General features: G+C 31.4%; 1 protein-coding gene and 1 long non-coding RNA gene across 4 annotated transcripts; one reads left to right on the top strand and one right to left on the bottom strand.

The window, feature by feature from the left end:
- The first annotated feature begins 6,808 nt into the window (after positions 1-6,808).
- LOC123682884 (40S ribosomal protein S8-like) lies at positions 6,809-8,315 on the top strand. The gene is made up of 4 exons (XM_045621686.1): positions 6,809-6,965; positions 7,283-7,665; positions 7,833-7,962; positions 8,179-8,315. The coding sequence occupies exons 1-4, from the start codon at positions 6,962-6,964 to the stop codon at positions 8,286-8,288; spliced, it is 627 nt and encodes a 208-aa protein (XP_045477642.1). The 5' UTR covers positions 6,809-6,961; the 3' UTR covers positions 8,289-8,315.
- Positions 8,316-9,241: 926 nt separating this feature from the next.
- Positions 9,242-12,967, bottom strand: LOC123682883. Of its 3 annotated transcripts, XR_006747909.1 has the most exons (5): positions 12,827-12,967; positions 12,150-12,768; positions 11,581-11,839; positions 10,707-10,948; positions 9,242-10,647 (listed from the first exon to the last, which is right to left on the bottom strand). It is a non-coding gene; the product is annotated as an uncharacterized LOC123682883 (long non-coding RNA). The 3 variants fall into 3 exon arrangements; XR_006747908.1 differs by lacking the exon at positions 11,581-11,839; XR_006747907.1 differs by lacking the exons at positions 11,581-11,839; positions 12,150-12,768; positions 12,827-12,967 and having other exon boundaries at positions 10,707-11,073.

The raw sequence follows: 12,967 nt of genomic DNA, 5'->3' as shown, positions 1-12,967 counted from the left end.
GTTGCAGTGCTCGGGAACTCGAGGATGTACGACGCAGGCGATTCACGAAGATACCCGAATCATCAATCGGGTACAAATATTTGGTCCGTTTTAGCGTATCCTTTCTGAATCTGAAACTACAGGACGGAAGCAGTGATGTCAAGTCTGCGGATTTGTCCTCAGATCTATGGAAAAATTGTGGTTTGAGGGAAATGGGGAAATTCTAGGGAGTTTTCATTCAAAAAATAATAATTAATGATATTCTTGAAATGAAGAATATGATTGAAATTCTTGGAATAAAGAATATTCTGTTTCAACATGATATCTCAATGAGTTCTAACGCTTTCCTGTCAGAAAATAGATCTGCATTTTCCACTATAAGCTTCTCGAGGTGATTTCCTGATACACCTCAGTGAGACTATATTACATATTGTAATAAACCCCTTCTTTGGGGGTATGTGTGTCAATGGAAGAGCGGCTTTCCACTGACTATGAAAAAGAAAAAAAATGATGTTATATTATATTCCTCAGAATCAGGACCGGCAAATCGGACATTTTGCCGGGGCGCAAAGTGAGTCAAGAATACAACACATTCTTTTTGACACAAAAAGGGTTTTTCAGTGAAAATACCACTCTTTGTAGTAAAATATTAAAATTGCCCAGACCCAATTTTAAACAATAGTTATGAAAATAGAAAAAGGTACTAAAATTCACATTTACTTTTAGTTTTTTACTATAGAGCGTCGTTCTTTCAAACAACAATGCAGGACGTTTGTTGATTATATCGACAAAATGTTCTCTGATACATTTGAGGAGGTGATTTTAAGTTAAAAACTATGATTTCATAAATTGAAAAGATGACTGAGAAGAATAACAGAGACTCCTTCAAAGAAAATTCAGATAAATTAGACAACTCAATATATGTTTTTCACAGGAAAATTTGGGGTAGTTTTGATTTCTTCGATATTGTATATTTTTGGGGTGCTGCAAACGAATCTGAGGTTTGCGACCGAAATTTCGTAGCGGAACATTGAAGAAATGTAATTTTTTGGCGGTTTTTTGCATATTACTCAAAAAATATCAATATTGTTGGGTTTCGGCCCGTCGCACTAGGGGCAGGTCTTCTTGTGCTACTTTTTTCTATTTGGGATGTGATAAAGGTTGAAAAACAACAACAAAAATCTGAATAATTTTAACGTTTAATAATAAAAGAAAATTAATTAAACACTTAATCAGTGGATATTATACGAAGAATTCAGAACTTTGGATTTGAAATAGGAGAATTTCGCTCAATAATAAAAAAATTGTTTTATTTTTTATTAGATTGAGTTAGAATTGATTTTATTTTTTCCCGACAACCGAGCTAAAACCGTTCAACCGACTCACCAGATTCCGATCGATACTTTTTTCACTCGTTACTCATTCAATTTTATTCCAATCATTTCAATGTTCATGCATAGACATAACTTTAATAATAAGAGACCTCAGAGACTAAATCATGAGTGAATACCTCAAATACCATCGATGATTCAGAAGAAATTTGTTATCTTTTTTTTTAATCATCCAGGACATCATTCATCAGAGTTTTTATTTTTTTCTTGTACTTGCAAACCTATTACTATTGACTCCCTTGAGCCCCCGATCGATACTTTTTTCACACGTTACTAACGATTCCCTTGAAACTCCGATCGATACTCTTTTCACCCGTTACTATTGACTCCCTCGAGTCCCCGATCGATACTTTTTTCACCCGTTACGTACGATTCCCTTGAAACCCTGATCGATACTTCCTTATTTGTCTAATCCATTCCCTCAATTGATCTCTCACAGAGGGGCTTGGTTGAAGGAATTAAAAGCTATTTCATGTTATATACCAAATATTTTCTCTAAGAATTATTCCGTTCAAATATATTAGATCATCATAACTGCGTATTGAACCTTGAAAGACAAATTTAAAAACCATGTTCACCACTCAATTTATGTGGCATTAATGATCCATATATTTGAAGTCCGGACAAAGAAACTGATGAAAGATCTAATTATGAATTATCGACAATTCGAACCTCTCACACTAAGTAGAATTTGATTCGATTTAATTTTGAAGGTTTCACTAATTTCTCATTTATTATAATATTAACTCACAGTAGATAATGCTGAAACAGAGAGTCTTTTCAGTTATTACTGAAGGAACATGTAAGAAGATAAATTAGGCAGTTAAATGATATTCCTATTCTAAGATTTTCATCTGATGAATGTTGTTAGCCATATATTGGAAATATTACCCGACCATTTGAAGTTGATGGAAAGCGAAAATTTATACCAAATTGATTATTTATCAATGCTTTGGAACCTATAACATATTCTTATCATAAAAATATATAATATTCCAATTTTTGTAAAGTTCAATAAAAAAAAACCTTGATTTCGATAATGCATTATTTAATGTCAACTTTCGAAATGATTGTACTTCAGGATTAGTAAATGAATACTATTTAAATTTTTGACATTTGAATAAATCTGGGGAATCCGGGGACTTTTCAATTTCATTTCATTTAGGGATTTTTCGAATGAATTTTAGGGACTTTTATCTTGGGAGACTTGACATCACTGGCCGGAAGGTTAGACGCTGCCGTTGTTACATCGGGGGGTCACGTAGCTCGGCCAGAGTGAACGGTATACCGGGGCATTTCACTCAATATTTCACAATCCCTCTGATGTTATGTTATGGAGTTTTTTATACTCGATAACTGGAGTGGCGAAAGCAATTTTTTCGTTAATTTGCGATTCTATTAATAATGTTTCATCGCAAATAATCCAGAACTCACCACGAGGAGGTAGCTGTTTATCGATCCAAAAAATTTCGATGTCTGATCTCCATCTAAAAATAAATTCTAAAAACAGAAACTCAACAAGAAACTTTGTGAATCAAAATAAAATATAAATTATACAGAACTTAACAGAAATAAACCCTCATGAAACTTTCAAATAAAACTAAAAACAAAATCAACTCTGATGAATAAATGTGATGAGATATTTTGGCAATTAACGACTAAAGATTAGCAATTTTCTGTACGAAAAAGCTGTTCTTGGAATTCTATCACTGACAAAATTTGAGAAATATTACTTAATAAAACAGTAGAAGGTTGCTGACATAATGAACATTTATCTTGATACAAGTTCTCTCAAAAACCTGTGCAAAGATATTCGAATATCTAATTTTTGAGAAAAACACTCCTAATTATTATTCTCTGTAGGTATCTAAAGAAATTTCATTGAATAATTTAAAATCTCAAATTGATCAGTTCTTTTCCATAAAAATTTCTAATGTGGACTACAGTTATTTTGGTAGTTTTAGTTGATTGGACTTCTTGAGAAAGGTCAGTTCAAACGAATAAAAACAACCTGGCGCCCCTTCTTGTATAGAGCGACTTGCGAGCACACTTTTGAATTGATGTTCTTGTGAAATAGGTCGTCATTTCTGAATTTATGTAACAATGCCATGAATCTCATAGGTATTTTTATTTTAAATGTACAGGGTGTCCCAAATTCGATGCTCACTTTTTTTTTACGATTCGATCTCAAGAGGGATACAATAATAATCCTACCTGTAGGAAATTTATAGCTGCCTAAAAAAAAATTCTGATTCATGCTGAATGAGAGAAGGAGGGGCTTGAAATTGTATACCTCTTGAAGATATTAACATTCTCAATGTAACTTCGAAAATCAAACCTCCTGAGCAGATCATAAATGAATCAGTTTCAAATCTTGTTGAAGAAGACATTCATGATGCGCTCTTTGATAATTTGATCTCTGAGCACAGTTATGCTTTGAATTACAATTTCCTATCTTCCTATAGTTCAGAAACCTCCAATATAAGTTATCACCTCCACCTCGAGGTGATAACTTATATTGTTTCGTTTCATTTAAGCTGGGACGAAAACTTCAATGTGAGAATTGTGTTTCTCAATTATTTGGGAGAAGGAAAGATTTCTTAAATTCACTCATAGATCATAAGAGCAAAGGAGGTTTAAGTTTTCCAAGTTCAGATGTTATTATTTTTTTTTATTTAAATTAACGTGTCTCAGCAGCTAAGCTAGGCCATTGACACAAGGTACAAAAAACGGAAATGTTCTTGAGAACAGAAAATCTCACGAAAAAAATTAGGAGAGAAGAATTACGTTTGAAAATTCTAAAATATTTCATTGGTCAGAATATTTTTCATGAAATGTCTCCTCATGATATAAGCCCTTTAGAGAGCCACAAAGCTTTACTTATCAAATGTTATACTTATTCAACCACCAGAATTAATTATATGTGTAGAAATGCTATAAAAAGTGAGAAATATGTGTACAAAATTAATTTTATTTAAGGGTCAGTGAACTTCATAATATAAATTCTACTTATTTCAAATAAAAGTTGATACTAAATTTTTTTTTAATAAGTGGAATACATATTATTAAGAAGTTCACAAACCTTGATAGATTCTTTTGTATGTGGCAAACTCATATGTTCAAAGATAATCATTATTACCTTTAAATTTATGAGTTGATCACGTAAAAAAAAACTTTACCACAGAAAAATGCACATCCAACAAAAGTAAAAAATTACATATTCAATAGTTAGCATTATATCAGCCAAATTTCATTATACTCAGTACATAGTTATTATGGATGAGAAAAAAAGATATACTTGGTCGCAGTTCCCGGAAGGCTTACCGAGCCACAACGACCCCAGTTCAAATAATAATAATAATACCTATTATGGATGAATATATATATGGATGATTCCAATATGTAATTTGTTATTAAAAAATATTTTTATTATTATTATCATTCATCTATCCCATATAAAAAAACTTCAAAATTTAATATATAATCGTATACGTGAAGATTGAATGAACTCATATCAACTAGTTTCATTTATTATTCCATTATAGTACATATAATTGCTGAAGATTTTTGTAACTATTCAATTCGTTAATAAAAGTTATCAATCTATTTTCAGTTCAAAACTGTTCTGTGTTATAAATAAATATGATATGTAATTGAACATATTTAATAAAGTCCAATGTACCCCTTTATCTTTTTTTTAGCTACATTTCCTAATAGAATTATTTATTTTCATCGAAATGTATTAATTTGAATGAATGAAATTTTTATCCTACTACGCCACTGCTAAGCGGAAACGAGAGTCGGCCATATTCAGAAACCCTTCTAATAATCCTTAGAACATTAATAAAATCTATCTATATTCTAAGTAATAATCAGTTTTAGGACGTTATGCTCCCTCCTGTTTATTCTACACTCTAAGTTCTTCGGTACTCAACTGTTTTTATTTTTTAAATAGGGTGGCCTGATCAACTCTATTTTAAACTGATGACAGATATCATCTATAAAAAAGCATTTGTCAACCATAATAGCATCCTGTGAACTTTCGAACTCCAAAATCAGGTCACATTTGTTGAAAAATAGTTTTATCAGATGCGCTTCAGCCTTATGGTTCACTTATAAAAGTAATTAAACCTCCAGGGGAAACAGCCGTCATAAATTCAACTGTGTTTGTTCTAAGCCGAGGAAGCATTGTTAAATGCTAAAATAGCAGCTGCTCGAATACATATTGAAAGAGTCAATCAGCGTATTAAGATATTCAAAATTTTAGGATGTAAATTGCAGTGGTCTCTTGTGAAGAAAGTTAAATATATATTTACAATTGCTTGTGCTATAACCAATATTTGCAGAACATAGATTTTCAAGGAATTAGTAGATTTTTTGAAAATAATGAAATACAGCATTTCCCAATTAGTATGCAGCAAATGGATAAATTATTCATAAAAGTGAAAAATACGAGGGGGCGTTAAAGTAGAGAATTACCGATTTTCCAAAAAAATTATTTGTAATAAACAATCAAAAAATCATACTCATTTTTTTATTTTGAAATCTTCAAAACTAACGTACTGGGTAAAAGTACCTTAGTTTTGAATATTGTGAAAATTCCTTAGAAATAGTTGGACACGTACTATGAAATTCTATATATTTTTTCAGGGCATACTGATGATACTTCCCTATCACATTTTATGAAATATTTCCAATTGAATTTTCATTAGTCCAGCCATAATATAATTGGATAAATATGTTTCAATATGATTAGTTTCAAGTTGCATAACTATGCAACTTGAACTAAACTAAACTAACTAAAACTAAACTAAAAATAAATTTAACTAATTTAATTTAACTAAACTAAACTAAAAATAAATTCAAACAACTGTTTAAATTTATTTTTAGTTTAGTTTAGTTGAATTAATTAATAAATTTAAACAGTTGTTTAAATTTATTTTTAGTTTAGTTTAGTTAAATTAAATTAATTAAATTAGTTAAATTTATTTTTAGTTTAGTTTTAGTTAGTTTTAACAATTTAAACAACTCTTTAAATTTATTTTTAGAAACATCTTATGTAAATTGAGTTATCTCTAAATAAATAAATAAAAAATAGACATGTGACTTTTTGTAGCATTCCTAAAAATATTCAATACATTAGCATTTGTAATACTTTGTTGGGGCTGTAATAATTGGAGGGTAACGTGGAATGATCAGAGACAACAATTGTTGTCTCTGGAAGTCTGGAATGATCAATGCAATTCGGACAATGTGAATATTTATAGTTCTACGTTTGCCCACCTTGGCGCTGCATTCTTATTTTCAGATGCCTATTGATTACGTTTATTTAATAGTCATATTTTTATGTCATAATAAGAAACTTATAAACAGTGTTCTACAATTAAAATTGAATTGCATTCATTTCAAAATATTTATCTTGAAAGAAATATAATATCACTGCATTCTTCAGAATGAAAACTTCAATCATAGAAAAAGAAAGTTTTGTGATTCTATGATTGGTTCAACGTCAAGTGTCTACCAACCTTTTCGTTCTCTTTACTCGTTTGAAATGTCTGAATATTTAGCTTGAAGGACCAAGTTCTTTCACCATGGGTGAGTAAAGATTCTTCTTCTGACTTATAATCTGCTTAAATATCAAAATTTATGTTTCTATATTTGCAATCTTACTGCTATATCTATTAGTTTGATTATAATTCATCCCTGCATACTAATATTTTTTAAATTTTCAACAAACTTTTTGAGTAACTTCGTTTATTAGGATCGCTCGATTTTATCATGATGATCCAAATAGTGTCTGATGTGGTGTTGAAGACAATTCCCACAGCGTTCTGAAGTAATTCCAATATTTGATTCCGTGTATAATTTATTCAGAGGTTATATTACTGTAACACTTTTTTTGTTGTTTTTAGGTATCAGCCGAGATCATTGGCATAAGAGGAGAGCCACTGGTGGCAAAAGGAAGCCTCTACGTAAGAAGAGGAAATTCGAATTAGGTAGGCCATCTGCTCAGACCAAGTTGGGGTCTAGAAGAATACGTTATGTACGTACTAGAGGAGGTAATTTGAAATACCGTGCTCTAAGGTTGGACACAGGAAATTTCGCATGGGGTAGTGAAGGATGTGCTCGTAAAACCAGGATCATTGATGTTGTTTACAACGCCAGTAACAATGAATTGGTCCGTACCAAGACCTTAGTTAAGAATTGTATTGTTGTCATTGATGCAACTCCGTTCAGGCAATATTATGAAAGTCATTATATGCTACCTTTGGGACGCAAGAAGGGAGCTAAATTGGTAAGTAACATTACATGCTTCTGTACAAGTTGTCAGATTATGATGATGCAAAAGTGTATCAACTGATCATTCATTGATGTTTCAATCTAAATATTTTGATGAATAAAACTACATTTCTTATCATCTGGTTATTTGATGGAAATAGTATTAAGGTTTGTTTCTTTTAGACTCCTGAAGAAGAAGCCGTTTTCAATAAGAAAATGTCCAAAAAGATAGAGAAGAAATATGAAATAAGAAAGAAGACTGCCAAAGTAGAACCAGGCATCGAAGAACAATTCTTAACTGGTAGATTATTAGGTAAGTTCATTTTTGAGTGATAATCATTTGTTTTAATTTTTATTAATATCCTTTCAATGATGATAAGCTTTAGCGAGTTCAGCTTTTTGTAGAATTCGTTTTGAATCTACAGATTGAACAATGAATAGCTTGTCATAGTTACTCTGATCAATACAAAACATTATATTGTTTTCTCTTCTCTTTAATTTGTGTATTAATATTGAAAAATTTTTGCAGCATGTTTAGCTTCTAGACCTGGACAATGTGGACGTGCTGATGGCTATGTTCTGGAAGGCAAAGAACTAGAGTTTTACATCAAGAAAATAAAGTCGAAAAAGTCTAAGTAAAGATGAATAAAATATGATTTATCATTATTATTGTTTATAATTTGTCCCTTATTTACTAAGTCACCTTCCAATATCAAAACGGGAATTGTTTACACAAACTTGTCTGATTTCGTTCTGCTTTTTCCCCCTTATTAAATTTTTCAAAATTATTGGGAAAATGCTGTAAATATACACATCATAAATTCATAAGAAATCAATTTCTGCTTTTTATATGTAAAATGGTTGACCAAAATAGAAATCAACATATAAACTTACATTGTTGATAGATTAGTGTTGTATAATGGACTCCTAACAATATTAAATTTTTTTACAATTTGGTTTGACCTAGAATTAAAGTCTACCGGCGTTTTAACCATTATTTGAGAAAAAATTTGTATCATTTTTAACTGAGCTGGGTATTGTGAGAATTGCTACAAATGTAGAACAGCAGAGTTAATTATGTGCATAATAAAAAGTTCTCTTGACTGTCTCGGTAGTGCAGTGGACAGAGATATCGACTGTGGTGCCGAAGGTACTGGGTTCGAATCCTGGCTAGGTCATGGATGTTGTACATGTCCGGTGATGGTTAGGTTAGAGGCTAATGACCGCAGCAGTCAATACCTTCAACGAAAAAAAAAGTTCTCTTTTATGATTCAATGGACGAATCAGACAAATTTTTATGTAAGCGGTTGTTCGGATCATTGAGCTGATGCAAATTTTACAGATAAGATTTTGAATTATTGTTCAAATAATAATTTGCACTGATGTCAATATTCATGAGCCTGAATAAGGAAATAGAATTCCCAAAACGTTCCTGCTTCAACATCATCGGTACCAGGGAGTGTTCCTGCTGACCGAAAATCCTCCATATTATTCCATTTTTTTACTCTTGTAGAATTTGAGGTATTTTGCGTGTTTGTTGATGGAAGAAAAAGAAAGTAAGCCAATTAATCTGCTTGTAATAAAATAATTCAGACATGTAACATTTTTATTTTCACAGCCCACTCAACAAACATTTATTTCATCAATAATGCTCAAAGTATCTTTCAAACTCACATTAAAAAGAAATATATATTTCAAATTGCATAGCAACAAAGAGGATGAAAAATTAACTCAGTTGAAAAAATGAAAGAGGGTCCAAACCAGTGGAATGCAAGCAATAATACCTTAATTCTGATTTGAATAAGCTAAAAATACACATTTTTATTGTCATGATAGACCATAATAATATATATTTATATCAAATCATTAAAATGAAATATAAAAATCGTTTTTTCACAAAATGTCAAATAGTATAGCAATATAGCTTATTTAGTAAGTAGATGTAGACAGAGATATACATTTATACACAACAGATTGTTCCTCAGAACATTAACAAATAACTGAAGGGATTGACAGTTCAAATCGGATGTTATTCATAATATTCAATTCGGATAGAAAGACAGTAATATGAAAGAATTGGAACAGGCAAATTCACCTCAAGTGTTTCTTCTTTAGCGAAACGGTCCCATATTACTGACAAATGTAAAATTGATGGATTTATATAAAAGTAGGAATATAATATCAAAAATAACTTCTAACAATGTTATTTATGAATGCTACTCAAGGGTTATATTTATCGACCCATACTATTGACTCAATAGTTCGATATACTCATATATGTATAAATTTAACAATAATAAAATTTGAACATATGTAATACATAAAATGGCATTATTTAACTAATTGAAAACTAATTTAGGATATAGATATCCAAAAACATAAAATGGCATCTGAATTTTGAATAATTACATTCATACATAAAAGATACATTATTTTCACAAAATAGTGGAGTTTTTAAACCTACCTAATCCTTATTAAAATTATATCATGAATGCTTCACACGAACATCATTGTGAAGAGTTGGATACCAGAGGTTATGTTTCAAAATAATTTCTTTCAATAATGGGATTACATAAATGGACAATTTTGAAGATTAATTTCTTTTTGCAGTATGCAGTACAAGTATATAATATTGTACTCTAACTTTAATATGCAGACATTCTTTGGATGGATTTTAATCAGATTTAAAAGTTAGAGGACAATTTTTTATTTCAATGAAATAATTTAAAAATCTCAAGTCGATCAAATGAGAATCAATATGTTGCAAACAGAATAACCTTCCTTATTTATGCCACTTATAGCACTAAAATGAGACATACTGTTCCTCTCAAAACTTCCTGTGTCATCGTGAGGCCATAAGGGTTCTTTAGAAAGCTCCGAAAGTGAGGAACATAATTGTTTGTAATTATCTTGTAAGAGTTCTTGGTAGGTATGCTACTCTGCTGTTATGAGTTTGCTGTTGATCTGCAGTGCTGAGTAGCAAATTTTTAGGAATTCTCTGAATGAAAAAAGATGAATAATAAAAAATATTATTTCAACAGAATGAAAAAATCGTACCGATAGACATCCTTAAGTTCTTCCACCTTTTGTACTTAGAAATACTGATGCATAAGCCAATAGTCCAGCGTTAACTTGAACACAGACACTGCCCTGCAAACATAACTGCAGGTTTTTGGCATCGGTTGGCCCTGTGAGCACCACTTCTTTAACTCTGATTTGCATCTCATTTATTGCTACTTCAATATATCTCTTTGTATTTGCATGTATCCTCTTTTTAACGTAAGGAAAGGAATATTCAGCTGAAAAAAATTGATCATTAGCACCATGAGAGCACTTCAAACTAAAAAACAAAAATGTGATAGGTAGTAAATTTTGCAAAAGTGAACTATTGAATTAGATCTACTCAAGTTGAAATGGTAGCCAACTGGAGCTGACTTCTACTCAAGTTGAAATGGTAGCCAACTGGAGCTGACTTGGTGCTTATTCCATGAAATAGTATGGTGTCACCGTGTTCCTTCTCCGATACTCTAGATCATTTCGAAGCTCAGTGTTTCGTATGATGCGTCATCTAGTTGGTAGTCCCTGAGAAGGATTCATTCGCTAGCTGTATCACCTTGAAACTCGGTGTTTCAGGTGTCGCAGACTTTCATGTATATTTTTTTCATTTTTAGCAAAAAATACTTAAAGCAATAATAGTAATAGTAACAGTTCTTTATTGCCTATAAACAAACAAATGGCCATCGACCTAAGATCCTTCAGCCTTTTAATTTATATACATATAGGATGATTAACCATGATGGCTTATTAGAGGTTTATGGAAAACTAATCATAATTTTGTGCTGAAAATTTGCATGTCGGGGTTTGAAACAATGATCTTTCCCACTAAAATATTTTCAGATCTCTACAACTTCCAGTTATATGGGAAACATACTTCCTTATTTCAATTAAAAAGCCTTTGTCCACCAAAATAGCATCCTGTGAGCTTTCTAACTTCAAAATCAGGTCACATTTGTTGAAAAATATTTTCATCAGATCTTCTTCCGCCATATGGTTCACTAATGAAAGTAATTAAACCTCCAGGGGAAACAGCCTCCATAAATTTAACTGTGTTATTTATTCTGAGAGTAAAATTCTAATATTCTGAAAACATTCAAAACATTTTTGCATGTTTTTCTGTATTTCAGGAAAATCTGGAAATATATAACACAACTTAGAACTCTACTTAAAATGGGTAGCATTTCATAAATGTATCTTTGGCACAATTCTTGTGAAATGCCAAAAAAAAGAGATGTCACATATCTAAGATCACATTTCAATTTGCTTAGTACTAAAACAATACACTGATTGTTGAACAATGTGATCTTTGATCACTGTAAAAAGATTGTACTGCTTCTACTATTGTATCTAATATTTTTATATTATTGAGACCAGTAAACTGAAATCTGTAAACGATTATCCCCATAAGTATAACCCAAAATTTCATGTGTAATCCTTGCTTACCTCGATAAAATGCAGGGCACATACTTTCATATTTCTTGTCACTGGTTTACCGATTTTGAGTTTCAGTTGCTAAGCTTTTTGTCGATCCATCAGCACTTTACTCCCCAAGTCCCCAATTTCCCTTCCACCGAAACACGATATTTATCACCAGTTTGAGGGAGAGCATGGAAATTGATATTTGAACATTTTTTTTTCCTAGGAAGAACACTGAGGAACTGAACAATAAACGCGTTCGGTTATTACCTCGGACCGCTCGGACTTGTCTGAACCGTTCGTTTATTACATCCATATTGGAGGGAATACACATCTGGAGTGTTCGGCAAAGATATCTGATCTATCAGATGTCGATCTTTTTCGTTGGACGTTTTCGACCTAGCAAAACGATAGAGGTACGTTTTGATCCGTTTGAACACTTTCTTCATGGATGATCATCTCAGATTCAGGAAGAACATCTGATTTAGGTCCATTCACATGAGGAATACTTCCACGCCAAAGCAATGTCCGTGGATTTATACATTTGAACTGGTTTTCTGTAAAATGCTCACTACACATTCTATAGTCTTTCGAAGCACCCAGGTCAAGATCTTTGCGTCCAGATAATTCGATCCATCTTTTGGCACTGAATAATAATAGAAATTAGATGATTTTGTAATATTGAATTGACTACTTAAACTTACATTTTCATGTCCTTCGGTAATGTAAAAAACGCGAGCTTTGGGTTTTTATTTTTATTGTATTTTGTTTTGAATGTAGACTAATCATGAAATAAACATTATTATTATTATTATTATTATTGTTCGGGCAGGTTAATACCAAAC

Source organism: Harmonia axyridis, chromosome 6 (assembly GCF_914767665.1).
Source record: "Harmonia axyridis chromosome 6, icHarAxyr1.1, whole genome shotgun sequence".
NCBI lineage: Eukaryota > Metazoa > Arthropoda > Insecta > Coleoptera > Coccinellidae > Harmonia > Harmonia axyridis.
The sequence above is the reverse complement of the archived record's forward strand: the minus strand, read 5'-3'. Positions and strand labels throughout refer to the sequence as shown.

What these genes read in the sequence shown, in the direction of transcription:
- LOC123682884 (XM_045621686.1), top strand. An exon ending in GCAAGAAGGGAGCTAAATTG is followed by an intron (nt 7,666 to 7,832) that starts GTAAGTAACATT and finishes TGTTTCTTTTAG; the next exon opens with ACTCCTGAAGAAGAAGCCGT. An exon ending in CTTAACTGGTAGATTATTAG is followed by an intron (nt 7,963 to 8,178) that starts GTAAGTTCATTT and finishes AAATTTTTGCAG; the next exon opens with CATGTTTAGCTTCTAGACCT.